The following is a 24,353-nucleotide window of genomic DNA, read 5'->3' on the forward strand; positions in this document are numbered from 1 at the left end:
TACAATGCCACCATTTCTATGAGAGAACTAGATCATGCTCTCACTTCAGTCTGATCCTCCACCCCAGGGCTGGATGATGTTAACATGTTGCATGACCTTTTCTTTGCAGGCAAGTGCTTTCTCCTTTGTACATACAACCACGTCTTTGAAGAGGGCACGTTTCCCAAACGCTGATGTGAAGCCACTGTCATACCCATTCCTAAGCCTGGGAAAGACTAACACCTTCCATCCAGCTATCACCACACTTCCCTCACGAGCTGTGTTTTCAAGGTGATGAGATGTATGAATCGTGCCTGGCTGGTATGGTGGCACAATCTTTGCAATTCACTAACCACTGCACAGTGTGGATTTAGAGTGCGCCATTCTGCAGTTGACCATCTCATCATTTTGTCAACCCATGTCATGAACAGTGTTTGCTGGAGAAACATCAGACTGTGGCCATGTTTTTCAATTTGGGGAAAGCCTAAGACACTTGGTGAAGGACAGGTATCCTCTGTACACTCTACACGTATCCTCTGTACACTCTACACGTGGGGCTTCCATGGCCGCATGCCCAGTTTCCTTCAGGAATTCTTAAAAGACTGTGCAGGTTCTGTCCTGTCGGACACCTTTATCCAGGAAAAAGGTGTGGCATAGGGTTCCACCCTGAGTGTCATCCTCTTTGCAATCGCCATTAACCCTGTTATGGCCTGTCTCCTGCTGGGCATCTATGGCTCTCTTTTTGTTGACGATTTTGCCAACTATTGCAGTTCTCCACGGACTTGGCTCCTTGAGCGGCATCTTCAGCGATGTCTGGGTCACTCATGGAGTATCGACAATTGGTTTTGCATTTCCACTGACAAAACCATTTGTATGAACTACTGGCGGCATAATTTTTTTGTTTCACTGTCATTATATCTTGGGCCTGTGGCTCTTCTGTTCATTGTAACTCTGAATATCCTGGGGCTCATGCTTGATAGCAAACTGTTTTGGTCCTCCCACGTGTCTTACTTGGCCGCCCACTGTACATGATCCCTCAATGTCATATGTGCCCTTAGCGGTACGTCCTGGAGAGTGGATCAAACCATGCTCCTCTGTTTTTATCAGTCCCTTGTCCATTCGAAATTAGACTGAAGGTGTTTCGTTTATGCATCTGCACATCTGTCCCTCTTAACACCGTCTCAATACTCTCCACCATCGTGGCACCCATTCGGCCACTGGCACCCTTTACACTAGCCTGATTGAGAGTCTGTAAGCCGAAGCAGCCGTACTACAGCTGTCATACGGTCCTGACTTCCTCATCAGCAGATACGCATGCCGTTTGTCTGCCATGCCTGGCAGTCCATCCTACACTTCCTTCTTTGATGACTCCTTTGATCAGCTAAGGTGTGTCCCTCTTTCCTGTTACGTACTGGAGTTCACTTTTCACTGTTGCTCCAGCAGCATAACTTCACACTACCTGCCACTTTTACAGTGGGTGTAAACTTTTCACCACCTTGGCTTCGTGAAGTGGCCTGTGTTTACTTTGGCCTTCATTCGCTTCCTAAAGACACTACTCTAGTATCACTCTATTGCTATAATTTTTCTGACATTTGCACAGAACTTCATGATAGCACCTTTGTGTAAACTGATGGCTCTCGGACTGACCGTGGTGTCGAGTGTACCTTTGTCATTGACACTGATGACTTTCTGTTTCGGCCTCAGGAACACCGCTCAGTATTTACAGCAGAGCTCTTTGCCCTGTATCAGACCACGCAGTATATCTGGCATCACGGGCTTTCCAATTATGTCTGTTCAGAGCCTCAGTGTGCTGTACACTGTTCATCCCATAGTGCAATGGGTACAGGAAGGCTGTCACTTGCTCACTCTTGATGGAGCCACTGTGATGTTTATGTGCATTCCTGGTCACGTTGGTCTGATGGGAAATAAGGCCACTGAGGCTGCTGTCCTTGTTTGTCAGCCCAGTAGTTCTTCCAATCCCTCCAATGATCTCTGTGTTGCCGTCTGTCAGCAGGTGGTGTCACTTTGGCATCTCCACTGGTCCTACCTTCATGGGAACAAGATCCGGGGAATTTAGTCTCTCCCATCGGCTTGGACGAACTCCTTTCAGCCCTCTCGCCATGAGGAGATTATTTTAGCTAGTTGCTTATGAGGCAGTCTTTTTTAGCCATCACCATTTGTTAAGTGATACTCCCCTACCACAATGTGCTCATTGTCCTCAGCCTCTGATGGTTTGCCATTTCCTGACAGAATACCCTTTTTTTAACCACTTACATTCTTATTTTTGTTTGCTGTCTGAGTTATTGGCCGATTTAGAGAACGATGCGCTTGCTGACAACCACATTTTGCATTTTATCCATTGCAGCAATATGGCGAAGGACATTTAATCTTTGGTTCAGGACCTCAGTGTGACTATCGCGTATTTTATGGACCTTTCTCCAAGTCCCTGTTTTTAGTTACCTTTCCTTCTGTCACTTGGGCTTAACGTGTAGTCGTTTTTAACTCTTCTTGTACTTAATGTTCTACGGTTCTGACATGGGTGCGTACGACCTTAGTGGTTTTTGCACCCTAAAACAAAAAAAAAAAGAAGAAATACAGTGGTGACTAGTCCACGTGTTGTGGGGGGGTCATTATCTACCTTTTTGGTTGAACCCCCTGGCAGTACAGGGATCAGACTTCTGATAACTGAGCTGCTACCTCCCCATGTATGCCTAGAAAAGGTTGTTTGTAGTTCTTGAGCCTCAGAACTCCTGGCAACGGCCACCTTGCCAGATGGCTCTTGCTGCGGCTTGGCAGCACTCGTGGGGAGAGCCCCTAAGTATCTGAAATGGATTGAACTCCAAATACTGGCCATCCTGCTATGGCTGTCTCATTATTAGGGAATGGGTCTTTTAATGCTGCTTCTTATGACCCTGTGGCCTTTCCTTCCTTGGCTACCCCTAAGAGGAGGGCCTAGCATGCCAGCTTCGGGTGAAACACCTTCCCCTCTACCTGGTCTGCATCAGGGCTGAAGGGGTCACTTTCATCACACCAAGGTGTTGTTTTTCATCAAAATTATTGAAGACAAGTTTGGCAAAGTGGATTCTCTGAGTAAGATGCAGTTGGGTTCACTATTGATCGAAACTACTTCTGCCGTACTGTTTGTGGCACTTCGTGCCTGTGACCATCTTGGCGACATCCCGATGTCCATTACTCCTCACCAGTCTTTGAATATGGTCCAGTGAGTCATTTTTCACAGAGACCTCATTCTTCAAACTGATGAATTCTGGGCCAGTGTGAAATGATAGGGCATTTATTTTGTTTGGCATGTAATGACAAAGTTGTTTGTGCACTGTTATACAGTTATTAAATTTAACAGTTTTCAATGGTGTTTCGTGCTGTTTTTGTCAAAATAACGATTTAATAAACTTTTGGAAACATTTTCTCACTGTGTTTTTTTAGAGTTTTTTGTGCATTGAAGTCGTTTAATAAATTTCGTGCGGTAGTTTCAAGCTGACATTTCTTATTGTTTCTAATGATATATTTCAGTAAAATTTTCACTCACTGTTTTAACTTCGTTGAATGTTCTAGTGGCCGCTTGAATTTTTGGTTTTTAACTGAGAAATTTTGTGAATTTTTGTTGGTATTGGTATTAGTTGTGGTGTAGTAGTATTAATAAAAGTTGTTGCTTCCTTGGTAGAGAGAGAATTTCAAGACTGCTGTTGTTAGTTCTATAAATATTTCTACCGGGGTAGCTGAACTTATGTAACATAGACGTTGAGGTGACGTCCCCCCCCCCCCCCCCCCCCCTCCCCATCCCCCGTAACTGTAAAATTTTACCATGAGCGAGAAGAGCGGGCTCTGTCATAGGTTTGTGAGTAGTGGGTTACAGTGTGGGTTTGCTCAAAGTATTTTCGTTGGGAGAGAGGGGGGGGGGGGGATGCAGTGTTGGGATGCAGTGTTGGGAGCTAGTGGGCATTCTAGTGAGATCCTCTCCTGGGAATGCAAAATCTGTAGTAGAAATAAGTTGATAGAGGAGCAGGAGCATAAGATCTGTGCCCTTAAAGTGCATTTACAATATGCAAAGGAGGAAGTAGATAGGTTGTGGGGGTTGAAGAAAACACACACTGACCTGTACCTGTATGCAGACAGCTGCCACCACCCTTCTCAGAGGAATGGAGTACTAAAAACACTAGTACACAGGGCGCGCAGCATCTCAGATGCAGAGAATCTGCCTCAGGAATTGGAACACTTCAAAACCGTGTTCCAAAAAAATGGGTTCTCGGAATGTCAGATTAGATGCGCTCTCCGTCCCACCACCACAGCACAACCTGTGGAGACAGATGAAGTCACGGAAGAAGAGGTAACCACTGCCTTTATTCCATACAATGCTGCACTATCGGGAAAATCGGCCGTATATTAAAGAAACACCGATTTAAAACCGTTTTTTGCCCGCCCAATATAACACGGGCATTACTGGGAAGTGTGAAAGATGACCTCGGTTTGAGGAAGGCCAGCATGTACCAAATTCCTTGTGAGTGTGGGAAGACTTATATCAGACAAACAGTACACACCATCGAAAATCATTGCCGAGAACATCAAAGGCACACTCGACTGAAATATCCAAATAAGTCGGCGGTAGCAGAGCACTGTTGGTCCAAGAAACACGAGATGGATTATGAGCATACCAAGATCCTGGCTCAGACCTCTAAATATTGGGACAGTGTTATAAGGGAGGCTGTCGAAATTTGCACCAGGGAAGATCTTATCAACCAAGATTGCGGCTACAATCTCAGCAAGGCTTGGGACCCGGCATTGAATGTAATTAAGAACACTCTCAGCAAGAAGTACGAACTGGCAACCAGGGCAGATGTAGCAAGCACATCGATGCTACGACAGATTCCGACGCCCACGTCTTCGCGACGGCTGGCGCACGGGTGCGGACGGTGAAGAGAGCGGCCCGCGGGGGAGGGGATTTAAATCTAAATCAGCCGCCCACCCTCAGGAGCTCAGTTAGTCAGCGCACCTGACGATGGCGACATGTCTGATCGCCGAAATATTGTGCCCGTTGGACACTATGAACCAGCAGTATACCTGTGGACTGTTCAAGCAGAAAGGAGGAGGTTCTACTGTTAGGTAGTTCACACAGAGGTGTGGGCCAGCAGTTGCAGGTAGTGTTGGGGGGGGGGGGGGGAGGGGGTGAGTACCAGGTCACCAACATTGTGAAGCCTAGTGCAGGCTTGGCTCAGGTGACTGACAGACTAGGGGAGTTATGTAGGAATTTTACAAAGGAGGATCAGTTAATGATAGTGGGCGGAGCAGAGAATAGTCTTGATAGGGACGGAATATGATGTAGGTGGTGACCTGGTAAAGATAGCTACTCATACTGGTGAAACTAGTGTGCATTTCATGCAACTGTTTGTGTCATGATCGGCCTCATCTTAATGTGGCTGTTTGGCGTATTAACATGGGGCTGGAGAAGATGCTGATGACAGAGGGCATGGGCCAGTTGAGTCTATCAATAGATCAGGTTTTACTAGGCATGGTCTGCACCTCAATAGGTATGGGAAGGGAAGGCTGGCAAAGCTTATAGGTGACAGTGTAGTGGGTGGTGGTGGTGGTGGTGGTGGGGGGGATCACTTGTGGAAAAATTCCTGTAGTAGTTGGTGTTAGAGTTGGACCTTTTTAAGATTGAAGTCAGCTGATTGGTATACCTGCTTAAAGCAAGTTCCTCTAAGGAATCACCTTCAGAGGACATCATGCTTCCAAGTAGATAAAGAATTAGCATATTTCATCAAAATATAAGAGGTATTAGAGATAAAGTTAGTGAACTGGTTATAGATGTTGACTCTGAAATTATTGGTATATTGGAGCGCCACTCAAATAGTTCGACAATTCAGAGGCTTCCTTTACCAGGATACAGATTAGCTGGCTGTTTTCAAGAAGTTCCTTGCAGAGTGGGGGAGTGGCCATGTATGTAAAAAAACAGTATTCCATTTACAATTGTGCAAGTAAAATTTTTTTCCCCCCAACTAGAGCGCAGGGGAGCAGTAGCACAGCCATAGACAATATTTTTATTCAGTTTTAATTACTATATGGATATTCTGTTAGTAAAAGGGTAAATGGCCTTCAGACCATGATTCACAAATTTTTACACTAAAAGGTTTTCGTACTCAAACAAATGTTACATATAATTACAAACTATGTAGGAAACCTAACCCAATGGCAATAGAGTTTTTTTAAACATCATTTAGGAGCAAGAGTGGCAGAATGTTTCTAGTGCCGATAACATAGATGACAAATATAATGCTTTCCTTAATATATTTCTCATGGTCTTTGAGAGTTGCTTTCCATTAGAACGTTCTAAAAGAGTTAGTAGCAGTAAAAGGTAGCCTGGGTGGCTGACTAGATAAAAGAACACCATGTAGAACAAAGAGGGAATTATATCAAAATGTTAGAAGTAGTTACAATCAAGCTACAGTAGCCCATTACAAACAGTATTGTAAGGTGTTTAAAAACATTATTAGGAAGGCAAAGAGTATGTGGGATGCAAGCAGAATAGCTAATTCGCAGGATAAAATTAAAACCATATGGTTAGTTGTGAAGGAAGTGTCTGGTCAGCAGCAGAAAGTTGACAATATCCAGCCAGTTCATTGTAAAAATATTTCTGTTACTGATAAATCAGATACATGTACAGTATTTAACAATCATTTTCTGAACATTGCTGGGGAATTAAATAAAAATTTAGTTTCTACTCTGACGCTCATGTCTGAAATACTCCTCTGATATTGACAAGGGGGAGATTGAGGCAATAATTAAATGACTGAAGACTAAGGACTCTCGTGGATATAATGGAGAACCAGCAGAATATGGAAGTACTATGCTGCACGTGTTAGCCCTGCATTTAGCCATATTTGCCCCAGGGATCAGTTTTGGGGCCACTCCTGTTCCTTATTTATATAAATGATATGCCCTCTAGTGTTAAAAGTAATTCTAAAATATTTCTGTTTCCTGATGACACTAGCGTGGTAGTAAGGGTTGTTGGTGCAACATAGGCTTGGTTTCAAGTGGTGCAGTTAATGACGTGTTCATGGGTTGCATCAACATCGAGTCATACCAGTGTTGGGTTTGTGTCGGTTCTGGAACGCCACGGCCGACCTCATTTGAGCTCTTCTGTCAGGAGAGTTAATTTGGAGTTGGAACGGCTACTTCTATCTGGTGCGGGGTCACACATTGGTGTGGTTCCTGTTGATTCACTCTGTAGGTGGGACTATACTAGACATGGCCTACACCTCAACAAGAAAGGGAAGGGTAAACTGGCTGGGCTGATAGCAGGAAATTTAAAGGGGGGAGGAACTACATCTCATGGTGGAAACTCTTTTTTAGTGTAAGATCAGTGTCCAGTGGGAAACTCAGCCAGGCAAGTACTAAAGATGTTAAAAAAGTTCAAAGTTAAGGACATTAATGCTTATCCTGTTGAGAATGGTCTTTCAGATCATGGTGCACAGCTAGTTACAGTACATGACATAGCTCCATGCAGTATATCAAATCAGACTTTCAAGGCAGTGTGTTCAATTAGCGATATAAATATTGCAAACTTTAGGGAAAGCCTACAGCAGCTAGACTGGGATGAAGTGTATAAGGAACCCAATGCAAACTTGAAATATAACTTATTTCACGATACATTTTTAAGGGTATTTGAAAATTGTTTTCCCAAGAAAATAGTTAAACATAATTCCAAGAAACTAACTAAAGGAATAAGAATATCTTGCAACCGTAAAAGAGAACTGTATCTAACAGCAAGAGGGAGTACTGACCCCGAAATTGTTCAATATTATAAAAACTATTGTGCGGTACTAAGAAAAGTTATTAAAAAGTCCAGAAGCATGTGTATCATGTGTGAGATCAGTAACTCTGATAATAAAATTAAAGCAATTTGGAATATTATTGAAAGGGAAACAGGGCAACCAAGAGCACAGGAAGACTTTAGTGCCATAAAACTGAATGACAAGCGTACTAACAAACAATCAGAAATTGAAAATATTTTCAATAATCATTTTCTAAATGTTGTGGAGAAAATAGGATCTAGATCTTCACTAGAAGAGGCAAGGCTACTAATAGAGGCCATACCTGTGCAGTTTGAAACAACTGTAATTCCACCAACCTCTCCCTCTGAAATCAGTGAAATAATAAACTCGCTGAAAAGTAAAAGCTCTTACGGAATTGATGGCATTTCCAGCAAGGTACTTAAAGCTTGTTCCCCACAGATAAGTAGAATTCTCAGCCATGTATGTAATAACTCTTTGGAGCAGGGTGTTTTCCCCGATAGACTGAAATATGCCATTGTAAAACCATTGCATAAAAAGGAGGGGATACGTCGGATGTCAACAACTACTGCCCAATCTTTCTTCTGACAGCTCTATCAATAATTTTTGAGAAAGTAATGTGTTCAAGAGTAGCCTCCCATATTTGTAAAAATAAAGTACTAACAAAATGTCAGTTTGGTTTTCAGAAAGGCTTTTCAACAGAAAATGCTATATACGCTTTCACTAATCAAATATTAAATGCTCTGAATAACCGGAATCACCCATTGGTATTATTTGTGATCTCTCAAAGGCCTTTGATTGTGTAAATCACGGAATTCTTTTAGATAAGCTAAATCATTATGGTTTGAGGGGGGGGCAGTGCACAAATGGTTTAATTCATACTTAACTGGAAGAATGCAGAAAGTTGAAATAAGTGGTTCATGTACTGTTAAAACAACAGCTGATTCCTCAAACTGGGGGGCTATCGAGTAGGAGGTCCCACAGGGTTCGGTCTTAGGTTCTTTACTGTTCTTGATATACATTAATGACTTAGCATTCCACATTGATGAAGATGCAAAGTTAGTTCTTTTTGCTGATGATACAAGTATAGTAATAACATCTCACAATTATAAGTGGTTCTCAGCAAACGGACTCTCTTTAAATTTTGATAAAACACAGTATATACAGTTCCGTACAGTAAATGGCACAACTCCAGTAATAAATATAGACTTTGAACAGAAGTCTGTTGCTAAGGTAGAATTTTCAAAATTTTTAGGTGTGTCCATTGATGAGGGGCTAAACTGGAAACAACACATTGATGGTCTGCTGAAACGTCTGAGTTCAGCTACGTATGCTATTAGGGTTATTGCAGATTTTGGTGATAAGAATCTCAGTAAATTAGCTTACTATGCCTACTTTCATTCACTGCTTTCGTATGGCATCATATTTTGGGGTAAGTCATCATTGAGTAGAAAAGTATTCATTGCTCAAAAACGTGTAATCAGAATAATTGCTGGAGCCCACCCACCCATGGTCATCCTGCAGACATCTATTTAAGGTTCTAGGGATCCTCACAGTAACCTCACAGTATATATATTCACTTATGAAATTTGTTGTTAATAATCCAACCCAGTTCAAAAGTAATAGCAGTGTGCATAGCTATAACACCAGGAGAAAGGATGATCTTCACTATGCAGGGTTAAATCTAACTTTGGCACAGAAAGGGGTAAATTATGCTGCCACAAAAGTCTTTGGTCACCTACCAAACAGCATCAAAAGCCTGACAGATAGCCAACTAACATTTAAAAATAAATTAAAAGAATTTCTAGACGACAACTCCTTCTACTCATTGGCTGAATTTTTAGATATAAATTAAGGGAAAAAAACTTAAACATTAGTGTCATGCAATATTTTGTGTAATGTAATATCTTGTACAGACATCTTTTATTAACCTGACACGTTCCACATCATTACGAAGTGTCGTATTCGTGATCTATGGAACAAGTATTAATCTAATCTAATCTAATGCTAAATAACAGTAAGACTTAGTTTTAACAGTTTCTAACCCACAGCTCAACAAAACCTGGCGTTTTAATTGCACAGAATGGGCATATGAGTAGTGAAACTGAGCAGTTTAAATTTCTAGGTGTTCAGATAGGTAGTAAACTGTCGTGGAAAGCCCACATTCAGGATATTGTTCAAAGACTTAATGCTGCCATTTTTACTATTCGAACAGTATCTGGAGTAAGTGATCATTTGACATGAAAATTAGTCTACTTTGCTTATTTTCATTCACTTATGTCGTATGGTATTATATTTTGGGGTAACTCTTCCCATTCTAAAAGGATATTTTTGGGTCAGAACAGGCGGTTCAGGCAATAAGTGGTGAAAGTTCACAAACCCCTTGTCGACCACTGTTCACTAGTCTGGGTATTTTGACATTGGCCCCTCTATTGTTAACAATATCAGCTTATTCCCAAGAATAAGCAGCTTTGACCCGGTTAATACTCGGCAGAAATCCAACCTGTATTTGGATCGGACTTCCTTAACTCTTATGCAAAAAGGTGTGCAGTATACTGCTGCATCAATTTTCAATAAGCTACCACAAGAATTCAAAAATCTTAGCAGTAATCCAGGCACTTTCAAATTGAAATTGAAGAGTTTCATGAAGGGTCACTCCTATTCTGTTGAAACGTCCCATGAAAAATTAAGCTCATTCTTGTGTTGTGTTGTTGACTGCGTTTACTTAAAATTATGGCTTGACTTTTTGTAAGTTCATAGACATTTTATTTTTATCTGTTACTACTTTTATGTTGTAATTTCATGTAATGACACATTCCATGACCTTGGAGATTTGCTCCTCAGTTTGTTCCTACGGAACTCGACGTGTAAATAAAATAAAAATAAAATGTTGAGAACATCCGTAATGACAATTGCATCAATACCATCACCTTTATTCTTGCATTGCATTTGGGGGAGATACCCTCCTGGAGAAGGTTAAGGTTATGGTTTACCAGTGGGACAAGAAACCACACACACACACACACACACACACACACACACACACACACACACACCAATGAGGTGTTTTCGGACTTTGTGCCTCACCCACATATCTTCCTGCTGCACAGTGTACCTTTACTTGCACTGAATGTGGATACCCACTCCATGAGGGGAGCCCCTGTGTTCTGTTGTCTGCCACCCTTGTGAGTTAATTGAGAGAGTGTCTCTCTCCACACTTGTGAGACTGTGTGGTTTATAAGAAAGAAAAAAAGGTACAGGTCTAGAAGTCCCTTGGCCATTTATCCTACACTGAATCTCATCACAAATGTAGTCATAAATATTTTCAGCACAGAAATGAACATAATCCAATGTGGGAAGTTGCTCGACTGTAAGCAGAAAACCCACGGACAGGTTCTCAATGCATTGAAATGAATTGTGACTGAAATCGGCTTGTATATGTAACTAAACTAAAAATCTCTCTCTCTCTCTCTCTCTCTCTCTCTCTCTCTCTCTCTCTTTGTGTGTGTGGGTGCGTGCGTGCGTGCGCGCACATAAAAATAAATAAATCTCAATAAGATATTTGCATTTGTGGCTTTCAGTGTGTTTGAAGCTGAGTTGGCTGACACAATTCCTGTGATACATGCTTCCCTCGCTGGATGCCGAATTATTGGTCGCATGTGTGTGGGTGAGTGACAGTAAATTAAATTTTGGACATAGTTAAATGTTTATATATGATTTCTACAGCAATCCTTTGCCCTTTTTCTGATGTTTATTAATTTTTACAGGAAATCGGAATGGTTTGCTAGTTCCAAATTCAACAACTGACACTGAACTTCAGCATCTAAGGAATTCTCTACCTGACACAGTTCGTGTACAGCGTGTTGAAGAAAGGTTGTCGGCCTTAGGAAATGTCATTGCTTGTAATGATTACGTAGCTCTTGTCCATCCAGATCTTGACAGGGTAACTGTTCTTTCATTTTAAATTCAATGGATCTGTAGCTGGTTACAATAGACTCCACGATTTTTTTTATTTTTTTCCCCTCCCCAATTTATAAAATTAGATTCTAGCTGCCTACCTACTCTCAATAAAATATATCTTGTATGTAATAAACTTTGAAATGGCTTACATAGAACATATATGTCTCAGAATGTGTTTCTGTTTCATTGGAAGTACGTATGTAATATTGGCTTTATAAAGTCTTAACAATAGCACATTATTTACCTGTAGAAATTATTTGTTTCAGCTTCTGGGTACTATATCCATTTTTAACTAAATGTTTGTCATAGTGAAATAATATTCATTAGAGATTTATCATAAGTAAACTGTGGATGATAGTACCCATCTCTGCCTTGCCCTCTCCGCCACACTCATACTCGCAGGGGTCTACATTCATGGCATCTTTTGGAGACTGCTTTTGATTCTCAAGCACAACTACTGCTTGCTGCCTCACTTCTCCATGGCTACCCTGTTCGTGTCATGGCCCATAGGACTTTGAATTCTTCCTGTGGTGTAATTTACACCAGGCTGCTCGACAGTCTAACCGAGGCTGAAGTCCAGTCTTACCTCTCTGAACAGGGTGTCATTGCCGTCCATCGTGTAATGAAAAGGTAGATTCCTCCTCAGTGCCTACCCGCACTATTTTCCTCACCTTTGATAGAGTGGTGCTGCCATCCAGTATCAAAGCAGGCTATGAAATTATTACAGTCCAGCTGTACATTCCGAACCTGATGTGCTGCTACCAGTGTCATGGTGTCAATTGTACTAGAATGTCTTGTCGACACCCAGCCAAATGTGTAACCTGTGGTAGGGATGCACACAAGGGCAATTGTCCACCTCCTTCTCCCCACTATATCAACTGCAGTGGTGGCCATGCCACCTCCTCTCGGGATTGTCCCATGTATCTTGATGAGCGGCTGTCCAAGATATCCGGATAAAGGAAAAAGTGCCTTCCCAATAGCTCGTAAGCTACTGGCTACTCGCAGATCCTGTGTTCTCCCGTCTGGCACCTGTAGTGCTGTTATTGTTACCCCTCGCTCCATGAAGACATGGCCTCGCAGATGTCTGATCTCTGATTCAGCTGTGAGGTTGTGAAATCACCCAGTGTCAAGGTAGCATCGCCATCCCCCCATGCAACAAACTGTCAAACTCTCGCCTCAAGGAGCGAAGCCACAATCTACACAACTGGTGGGCCGGATAAGACAGGAGTAGTACTCCTGTGTTGACTTCCTCCGTTCCTCCATCTAAACAACACCCGAGTCTTCCTCTAACCCGAAAAGCATGAAGTAGTCCACCAAAGGCAAACGGTCTTCTCCTTTGCCAACTCAAAGATCCTCTTCAACAATGTCTTTCCATGATACCTTAGCCCGGCTGACCTCCGTATCGCCAGTGCGCACAACCAATCATTTTTCAGCATTGGACTCCATGGACCAACCGCATGAGCAAGCCGATGCTTCTGTGGACACCTTGGAGCAGGATCCTCCTGCTTTTGTGCCCTGTAATAGTGACTTTACTCCAGCTGTCACCCAGCAGCCGCCAAGTTGACGCCCCGACATCTCTTCCTCATTATGACTGTCCTCCAATGGAACGTTCGTGGCCTTCGTTCTCACAAAGAGGATTTACGGCTGCTTTTAGCATCACAGCATACCCTTGTACTCTGCCTTCAGGAAACGAAATTGCACTCTCACGACTGCTTTGAGCTTTCACATTACTTACTGATTCGTTTTTGACCATCCCCCTGAGGTCAGCATTCCTTCTCATGGGGGTGTAATGCTGCTCATACGGGATGACATTCATAGTCAGCCCATCTCCCTGACTACCCATCTTCAAGCTGTTGCAGTTCGCCTTTTCCTTCCCCAACTTACTTTTTCCTCTGTACCATTTATGTCCCTCTGTCATTCATTGTCACCAGGGCAGACTTCCTTCAGCTTATTGGGCAGCTATCTCCCCCATTTTTGCTACTCGGTGACTTTAATGCACATCATCCCCTTTGGGGTTCTCCCAGGACCTGTTGGAGAGGTGCCCTCTTGGCTGACCTTCTTAACCAACTTAACCTCTTCTGCCTTAACACTGGAGCACCCACATCCTTTCCAACTCCTCGCACACCTATCCTTTTGCACTGCCCAGCTTGCTCATCATCTTGAGTGGTCCGTTCTTTCTGACACCTACTCGAGCGACCATTTCCCGTGTGCTATCCGTTTGCTGACTCCTACCCTACCCAATCTACGTGCATGCCCAAATGGCAGTTCACTAAGGCTGACTGGCAGCTTTATTCCTCCATGGTGACCTTTGCAAAACAAGATTTCCCCAGTTGTGATGCCCAGGTGGAATATCACACAAATGTTACCCATACTGCTGCAGGACGTTCCATTCCTCACATTTCCTCTTTAGCACATCATGCCCCAGTCCCTTGGTGGACTGAGGCGTGCCACTATGCAATTCATACACGGAAATGCGCACTCCGCATTTTTAACTGTCATCCTACGATAACAAACTGCATTCATTATAAACAGATGCGTGCAAAGTGTCATTGCATTCTTCGGGATAGCAAAAGAGCTAGCTGGATTTCATTCACTACTTCTTTTAACAGTTTCACCCCTTCCTCTGTTGTGTGGGACAACCTCCAACAGTTCTCTGGGACCAAGATCCATTCTCAAATTTCCAGTCTGACAGTATCAGACGATGTTATTGTGGATCCTATTGCTACCTCCAACACCTTGGGCAACCATTTTACAGAAGTTTTGAGCTCTCCCCACTATCACCCTGCCTTCCTCCACTGGAAGTGAGCGGAGGAGTGTTACAGTGCTACCTATACTATGAGGGAGCTAGATGATGCTCTCCGTTCATCCCGATCCTCCGCCCCAGGGCCAGACGCCACGCACATTCAGATGTTACAGCACCTTTCTCTTGCAGACAAGCATTTTCTGCTTAACACTTACAACTGCATCTGGGCATAGGGCACATTTGCCGGGTGCTGGTGTGATGCCACCGTCATACCATACCTAAGCCCGGTAAGGACATAAACCATCTTTCTAGCTACTGCCCCATCTCTCTTACCAGCTGCATTTGCACGGTGATGGAACGTGTGATTCATGCTTGACTGATATGGTGGCTCAAGTCTCGCAATTTACTGACAAATGCACAGTGTGGATTTAGAGTGCGGCGTTCAGCAGTTGACCATCTCATTACTTTGTCCGCCCATGTCATGAATGGTTTTCTGCGGGAATCCCAAACTGTGGCCGTGTTTTTCGACTTGGAGAAGGCCTACGACACCTGCTGGAGAACTGGTATCCTCCGTACTATTTACACATGGGGCTTCTGTGGCCGCCTGTCCTGTTTCCTTCAGGCATTTTTAAAAGATCAAGTTTTCAAGGTGCGTGTGGTCTCTGCCCTGCCGGACACCTTTATCCAGGAAAACGCTGTGCTTCAGGGTTCCATCCTGAGTGTTGTCCTCTTTGCTATCGCCATTAACCCTATAATGGCCTGTCTCCCGCTTGGCATCTCCAGCTCCCTTTTTGTTGACGATTTTGCAATCCATACAGTTTTTGACAGACCCGTCTCACTGAGCGGCATCTTCAGCGATGCCCTGGTCGTCTTTACAGCTGGAGCATTGATAATGGCTTTCACTTTTCCACTGACAAAACCTTCTGTATGAATTTCTGGCGATGCAAGTGGTTTCTCCCACCAACTTTACATCTTGGGCCTGTTGCCTTTTCCATTCGTTGAAACTACAGTGAAACCCTGCTTTTACACTTTTCAAGGGACTTCAAAAAATTGTGTAAAATGTGAGAAAATGTAAAATTGGGAAATAATGTTTTAAGCTGTAAAAGTTATGTATAGGATACCCCCTTGCACTTTATGTATGATATATGTACGTAACAGGCATCAAAAGATTTGGCAGGGACTTCTTTTACTATCTAATGGAGGTTTATTATCTAATAAAAACTGCTGATGTAACTGGAAATAACTGTTTGGGAAGTATGAACTTTTGACTCAATTTCATGTCATTAACAATGTTTTTGAAAGCCTGCAGCTGTCATTGATTATTTAGATAATAAAATACTGAAAGAGTTACATATTTTTTCATGCTTAGTATCACTCTTTTCAAGAATTTTTTCTCGTTGTCAAGTGCAAATATGTAAATAAGTATTTTGTATGGTGTTTGAATATGTATTATTCTGCTTCTCTTGCACTGTAGTCGTCTTTTTGAGGTTGTGAGGTACTGTGCTTCATCAGTTGTGTGGAAAACCCCACACACTCAAACTATCACCCACTTTGTTTGTGTAACATCACAAAAAATACATACGTAAATACTGCACTTGACAACGAGAATAAATTCTCGAAACGCGTTTTGCTCAGCATGAATACAATACAATACATAACCAATGCTGTGTTTACACCAAAAAATATGAGCAACAAAAGGTGAATGACGTTGTCGACTAATGCTCCACATGGCCATACACCGAAGCATGCTAAATAGGGTTCGACAAAGGTGTCACGATGATAAGCACGAAACTGTATTTGCACAGTAGAGACAGTTGGGAAATGGTTGTGATTGGCCACGGTATCTTCATTCTAGTTACTCCCATCAGCCACTACGCCAAGCAGCTGCAGGAGATATGGCACGAATTGCTACAACTTTTACTAGTTTACCGATTCAAATCCGCTGAATAGAGTGCCCTGGTGTCAAGAAACTTAACCACTTAATATTTGTAAACACTACTGGACGACCAACATCATGCCAGCATCATATTTTCTCCACAAACATTTTTTCGTAACGTGTAAATCGCGGGAAAATTATAAATATGTTGACACAAAATCAGGTGCAAATTAACATTTTGGGCATAGGAAATTTGATGGGACAAATAAAAAAAATGTCGTAAATGGTGGGAAAAAGTTAATTCCAGGAATGTAAAAGTGGGGTTATACTGTACGAAATTCCGGGGCTCATGCTCGATAGGAAATACTGTTGGTCCCTCCCTGTGTCTTGCATGTCAGCCCGCTGTACACGGTTCCTTGAAGTCCTACGTGTCGTCAATGGTACTTCCTGAGGTGCCAATCGAACCACCCACCTCCATTTGTACAAGACTCTTGCCCATTCAAAACTCGACTACGGGCGCTTTGTTTATGCATCTGCATGCCCATCCCTCTTATGCCGTCTCAACACTATCCACCATCGTGCCATCCGTTTGACCACGGGCGCCTTTTACACTAGCCCAGTTGAGAGCCTGTATGCTGAAGCTGCTGAACTACCACTGTCCTACCACCATGACTTTCTCCTCAGTAGGTATTTATGCCGTTTGTCTGCCATATGTGGCCACCCATCCTATGCCTCCTTCTTTGACGAATCCTTTGATCATCAGTATGGGGCATGTCCCTCTCCTCTGTTACCTCCTGGAGTCCGCTTTTGGCACTTAATACGGTGGCTTAACTTCACGCTACCTGCAACTTTCCCGGTGGGTGTGAACCCTCCACCACCTTGACTTCATGAAGCGGCTAATGTTAACCTTGGTCTTCATTCGCTTCCTAAGGACACGACCTTCGAATGGAACTTCGTGATAATGCCTTTGTATACACTGATGGCTCTCGGACTGACCGTGGGTTGAGGTGTGCCTTCGTCATTGTCACCCATGTCTTTCAATATCGGCTTCCAGCACACTGCTCAGTCATTACAATTGAGCTCTGCCTTGAATCAGGCCACAGAGTACATCTGGCAACACGGATTTTCAATTGTGTCCTCCACTCACTCACTCAGTGCTCTTCAAAGTCTGTGTGCGCTGTACACTGCCCATTCCTTAGTGCAGCAGGTCCAGTAAAACTGTCATTTGCTCACTCTTGGTGGAGCCCGTGTGATGTTTCTGTGGGTTCCTGGTCATGTTGATCTGCTAGGAAACGAGGCTGTTGACACTGCTGCCAAGTCTGCAGTCCTTGTACCTGAGCCTGCTAGTACCTATATTCCCTCCAATGATCTCTGTGTCGCTGTCTGCCAGGAGATGGTGTCCCTTTGGCATTGCTGATGGTCCTCCCTTCAAGGGAATAAACTCCGGCTTATTAAGCCTCTCCCAGTGGCTTGGATGACCTCACGGCCCTCCCGTTGGGAGGTTGTCATTTTAACTAGGCTGTGTATTGGGCACTGCCTTTTTAGCCATCGTCATTTGCTAAGTGGCGTTACCCCACGACTTTGTACACATTGTGCCCATGTTTTAACTGTCCGCCACTTCCTGATGGAATGTCCAGTTTTTAACTGTTTACGTTCCCGCTTGGGTTTGCCATCTGATTTATCGGCCATTTTAGCAAATGTCACGCGGGCTGTCAACCGTGTTTCACTTTTTATGGTGAAGGCCACTTAATTTTTAATTTTGTACCTCCGTTTCTGTGTGGTGTCTTTTTTAGCCCTTTTTCCACGTGCCTGTTCTTAACTGTCTTCTATTATGTCAATTGGGACTGAAATATAGTCGTTTTTTTTAACTACCCTTTGTCTTTGTGTTCTCTAGTTTTGACTTGGGTGTGTATGATCCCAGTTGTTTTTTGTGCTCTGAAGCAAAACAAAACCAAACACATGTACTGGGGCCATCTGGATGATCAGTGATTTTTGTGTTTTACCCAGTGGTGATTCACCACCTTAATGTCTGCTGAAATTGCTGTTGTATGCAGGGAGATATGCTCTGCCATTTCAGCCAACCACATATATGCTTGCATATCCACATCCATACCATCTTCTTGCTGCCATGCTACCCATGTGACATAAGACTCACTAGTTTCCTAGATATTCTTCATTCTTTTTAAGCAGTTCATCCCTAGACACCCTGTATTCCAGTGGCTAATTTGTGGCACAGTTTGGCATAGCTTTATTTTGGTCTTTTCAGACGTCAATAGCATTTCCATGAAATCTAACATTAAATTATTAAATCTGCTCCATGAAATGAGGCTCTCAGTAAGCACCATTTCAACAGTATCACCCATGCATTTGCACAGTTTTCTTGTTTAACGTATTTTTGAACTGCATCTTGTTCAGTGGACTGAACTGACTACCAAAGACTTCTGGAGAAATGGGTTTTAGATTCCTATATCATCTGTTCCCATAAATCCTTTCAAATAGCTGTCTTCTCCATAAATGGGCCAACAGTGTAAGTACTCAGTCACATATAACATTAATGGACATTTAACGTAACATTTATTCTTGTTGAAGGGAGTTTGGAAGACGTAGTAGAGATCTACTGTAATTCTTTATTAATTTATTGCACTGATTTGTTTTCAGGAAACAGAAGAACTTTTAGCAGATGTTTTGAAAGTAGAGGTTTTCAGGCAAACAGTTGCCTCTAATGTGTTGGTTGGATCATACTGTATCCTTTCTAATCAAGGTGGTTTAGTTCATCCCCATACATCAGTGCAAGATCAGGATGAATTATCTTCATTGCTGCAGGTTCCGTTAGTGGTGAGTGTAATTCTATTCTTTACATCCAGTATTTTGTTTCTGTGGCCCCTACATTGTATATCACTCAGAAGAAAATACGTAAAACTGTAGTCAACTGTATCCCCAGAAATATCTGTGCTGTATGTTTCAGTAATTAAGCATATTGAGAAGCTATTGTTAAAATATATTGCAAGTCCTTTTGCAAATGTAATGACAATCCCCTGTTCCTCTTATAAACTGACCTGCCAGAATGTTATAACCACCTACCTAACAGCCAGGATGTCCACCTTTGGCATGGATAACAGTGGTAACACTTCATGGCGTGGAAGCAATGGTGCCTTGGTAGGTTGCTGGATGGAATTGGCTCCACATATGCACAGACAGAAGGCACCTAATTCCCATAAATTCCAGGGATTGGGCAGTGAGCTCTGACATGTTCAGTCACATCCCAGATGCATTCGATCAATATTCAGAGTTCAGATCTGGCAAGTTGGGGGGCCAGCACGTCTATTGGAACTTGCCACTATGTCCACCGTGTTCCTCGAACCACTCCATTGCACTACTGGCCTTGTGACACAGTACAGGGTTATTACAAATGATTGAAGCGATTTCGCAGCTCTACAATAACTTTATTATTTGAGATATTTTCACAATGCTTTGCACACACATACAAAAACTCAAAAAGTTCTTTTAGGCATTCAGAAATGTTCGATATGTGCTCCTTTAGTGATTCGGCACACATCAAGCCGATAATCAAGTTGCTCCCACACTCGGCACAGCATGTCCTCATCAATGAGTTCAAAAGCATCGTTGATGCAAGCTCGCAGTTCTGGCACGTTTCTTGGTAGAAGAGGTTTAAACACTGAATCTTTCACATAACCCCACAGAAAGAAATCGCATGGAGTTAAGTCGGGAGAGCGTGGAGGCCACGACATGAATTGCTGATCATGATCTCCATCACGACTGACCCATCGGTTTTCCAATCTCCTGTTTAAGAAATGCCGAACATCACGATGGAAGTGCGGTGGAGCACCATCCTGTTGAAAGATGAAGTCGGCGCTGTCGGTCTCCAGTTGTGGCATGAGCCAATTTTCCAGCATGTCCAGATACACGTGTCCTGTAACGTTTTTTTCGCAGAAGAAAAAGGGGCCGTAAACTTTAAACCGTGAGATTGCACAAAACACGTAAACTTTTGGTGAATTGCGAATTTGCTGCACGAATGCGTGAGGATTCTCTACCGCCCAGATTCGCACATTGTGTCTGTTCACTTCACCATTAAGAAAAAATGTTGCTTCATCACTGAAAACAAGTTTCGCACTGAACGCATCCTCTTCCATGAGCTGTTGCAACCGCGCCAAAAATTCAAAGCATTTGACTTTGTCATCGGGTGTCAGGGCTTGTAGCAATTGTAAACGATAAGGCTTCTGCTTTAGCCTTTTCCGTAAGATTTTCCAAACCGTCGGCTGTGGTACGTTTAGCTCCCTGCTTGCTTTATTCGTCGACTTCCTCGGGCTACGCGTGAAACTTGCCCGCACGCGTTCAACCGTTTCTTCGCTCACTGCAGGCCGACCCGTTGATTTCCCCTTACAGAGGCACCCAGAAGCTTTAAACTGCGCATACCATCGCCGAATGGAGTTAGCAGTTGGTGGATCTTTGTTGAACTTCGTCCTGAAGTGTCGTTGCACTGTATGACTGACTGATGTGAGTGCATTTCAAGCACGACATACGCTTTCTCGGCTCCTGTCGCCATTTTGTCTCACTGCGCTCTCAAGCGCTCTGGCGGCAGAAACCTGAAATGCGGCTTCAGTATCTGTGGTGTGTTGTGACCATATGTCAATGAATGGAGCTACAGTGAATTTATGAAATTGCTTCAATCATTTGTAATAGCCCTGTATATTATCTTGTTGAAAAATGCCACTGCTGCCAGGAAACAAGATTGTCGTGAAGGGATATATGTGGTCTGCAACCAGTGTATGATATTTTTTGGCCATCATGGTATCTTGCATGAGCTTCACAGGACCGATGGATGCACACATAAAAGTTCTCCAGAGCATAATGGAGCTGCCACCAGCTTGTCTCTATCTCACAGTACAGGTGTCAAGCTCTTCCCCTGGAAGATGACGGATTTGCACTTTCCCATCGGCATGACAAACGACGTATCGGGATTCATGAGGCCATACAACACTGCCACTGCGGCAACATCCAGTGCCAGTGGTCATGTGCCCATTTCATTTGCAGTTGCCAATGTCGTGGTCTTAGCATTGGCTCATGCATGGGGCATCGGCTGCAGAGGCTCATTGTTAGGAGTGTTTGGTGCACTGTGTGTTGTTCAGACACACTTGCACTCTGCCCAACATTAAAGTTCTGCCACAGTTTGTTGCCTGTGATATTTTACCAATCTGCCCAGCCTAAGACGTCAGACATAAGGGATGGCTGCCCAACCCCATGATGTCTGTACAAGTTTCACCTTGATTTTGTCGTGTGTTGAAAACACTCACCACAGCACTCCTTAAACATCCGACAAGTTGTGCAGTTTCTGAAATGCTCATGCTGAGCCTCTTGGCCACACAAGTTGCCCTCTGTCAGACTCTGATAGATCATGAGCCATTCCCCTTGTACACGTGGACAGCACTCACTGATACTACATGCACCTTGCATGTGTATGACTAGCAGTCATTTCTCGCCATTTGACACTGCTATCGCCTGGTCAGCTTTATATCGATGGGAGGTCGGTGGTCATAATGTTCTGGGTGATGAGTGTATATTTCATACATCTATGAAATTTGCAAAGTGGGATGAAGCAGAATATCACAGTGAAGTGAAAGTAGCAGAGATATTTTAATTTATTTATTTGATAGGTTTGGTTGTACACTGTTGACTAATCATTGTTTATAAGTAAGAGCCAGTTGCCTATCATTCAAATACACTGAGTATAATTTGTTACAGGCCGGAACAGTCAACAGAGGATCGGAAGTTATAGCTGCAGGAATGGTTGTTAACGATTGGTGTGCTTTTTGTGGAATGGACACCACTTCCACAGAGTTATCAGTAATTGAAAGCATCTTTAAATTAAATGATGCACAGCCATCATCAATAGCAACATCAATGCGAGCATCCTTAATTGAAAGGTATTTTCTATGAGTTGATTAGCTGTTTGTTATTTGATAATTACTACAACTTGCAGGCTGCCACTGATGTGAAGTAAAACAGTGGCTTTTTGAATCACTTGTTTGGTGTGTAGATTAGTGTGAATATATCATTTATCTTATTTCTGAATGTTGTGTTCATCAGTTATTTGGTTCCAGCAAGTATTTTAGTTGCTGTATTTAATATAATTTTGACATTAATTTTATTGTAGCTTGCATTTTTCCTGTTACTTTACATGAAGTCGTCACAGTTCTGTTGATCCATGGGGTTTTTCATCAGTGAGCAATGGCTTTCCTTTTATATGTGGATTAGCACCTTTCAACACTTCCAAGTAACATTTTATGAAATGTGCTAATTTACCAGAATATTGGCCAGCATAGAAGTGGAACATCATGTTAACCTTGCTCAACATAAAAAAATAGAGCAGTATGAGGAAGAATGTGTTGTCGTCCAACCTTGTTGTTCACTTCTGCCATGCAATTATGTTACAACATAGGCATAAATAAGTGTGTAAAAAGGTTGCAGCATGCTTCTTTTGTATAGTGTTATGATAAATAGTTCAGTTTGTGAATAATGGGCACCATGGGAGAGCCACACAAGAAAGGCAGTGATAACAAGGGTTGGGGTGAGGTGAATATGTAGGAGAAAAGAGTTTATTACTGTATCTCCAATCCCTCTTGGACTGCGATATCTGCACATTGTTTGGAATTACACTATAAAGGAGCTGCATTTACTGAGATAATCAAACTGTTTTAATTAGATATCAGCCAACAGTAATCATCCAGGCAGATTTGATCAATATCTGGCTGACGTTTGATAATCTGATGTGCTCAATTAATATCATGCATTTCATTAAAGTTCTTCAAATGGGCAATTATCTATTGTGCTGCTGACATATAGCACTGATACTGTTGCATGCCAGTATTCTGCTACAAAATTTTGGTATCCTTCCTACTTTTCACTCTTTCCTGCCCTGAGCCCTGCTCAAAATAAAGTAAATATTTCATTCAATGAAAGTAATTTTCTTTGCAATTCATATTTAATATGCTATATTTGTCTTCCAGTATGTCGTGACAAGAGACTTGCCATCAATAAAGAGAAATCTTCATGGAAAAAAATTGCAGTATCGCTTCAGAAATATGCTGCATGGTGTCATCTGGTAAACAACTCTTCAGAAGTGTAATATTGAGGACAGTTCGTGTAATTATTGAGCTCAATTATTGTTGAAGTACATTTTTTACATAATACATGAAATAATGCACACTTTTATTATTTTGTTTACTTCAGAAATTAATAAAAGTATCCCTTATGTTTTATCCTCAACCTTTTTAATGCCAAATATGATGTAATTGTGATAGAAAATTACTGTTGAAAATTGACCAGCTTATGTTGTGATGCAGTGAAAGAAATCTTGGTGGTAATAAAAGTTCCCAGTTCACATTTTTATTCATTGTGAACAGCGCAGCTCCAAGTATGTGGCTTCATTAACTGGAGGTTGGTGGAATTACTTAAGTTTTATGCCAACGAAATCAATTTGTAAGCCCATATATTACAGGAGGTTAGGGACATAACATGATCAGATTAATTAATTATCCCTGCGAATACACATTTGTTTGTTTCTTTCTTTAAATGCTTCTATTAACAGTCACTTGAGGTTTGCTTACTGAAGTACGTGAATTTTACAGTTCAATCAACTGAATCGTCCTTTTGATTGCAGTAAGAGACACGGCCACCCTTGAGTTCAGTACACACTATTCCTTGTTGAAATTTGCAAAATATTTAAAGAACTTTATGTATACAAACAAATCTATGAAGAAATACTATTTATTGTTTACAAACATAGGAAAGTTCAGGTTGGAATATTAACAATAATATGGAAAGGATAGATTGATACTCACCATAAAGATGACACACTGAGTTGCAGACAGGCGCAACGAAAAGACTGTTACACAGACCTTTTGACCAAAGCCTTCCTCAGAAAGGAAAACACGTGCACACACATTCACACAAGCAAGCACATCTCATACAC

At 42.3% G+C, this 24,353-nt stretch overlaps 1 protein-coding gene across 1 annotated transcript in view; it reads left to right on the plus strand.

Moving 5' to 3' along the window:
- The window catches only part of LOC126458489 (eukaryotic translation initiation factor 6), a 51,085-nt gene extending 27,445 nt beyond the window's left edge, over positions 1–23,640 (plus strand). The window contains exons 2-6 of the mRNA XM_050095583.1: positions 11,366–11,451; positions 11,552–11,727; positions 19,022–19,198; positions 22,124–22,305; positions 23,389–23,640. Coding sequence (XP_049951540.1) covers positions 11,366–11,451; positions 11,552–11,727; positions 19,022–19,198; positions 22,124–22,305; positions 23,389–23,398 — 631 coding nt within the window. The 3' untranslated portion in view covers positions 23,399–23,640. The remainder of the gene's footprint in view (positions 1–11,365; positions 11,452–11,551; positions 11,728–19,021; positions 19,199–22,123; positions 22,306–23,388) is intronic.
- The last annotated feature ends 713 nt before the right edge of the window (positions 23,641–24,353 follow it).

The sequence above is a fragment of the Schistocerca serialis genome, chromosome 2, assembly GCF_023864345.2.
Source record: "Schistocerca serialis cubense isolate TAMUIC-IGC-003099 chromosome 2, iqSchSeri2.2, whole genome shotgun sequence".
Taxonomy (NCBI): Eukaryota; Metazoa; Arthropoda; class Insecta; order Orthoptera; family Acrididae; genus Schistocerca; species Schistocerca serialis.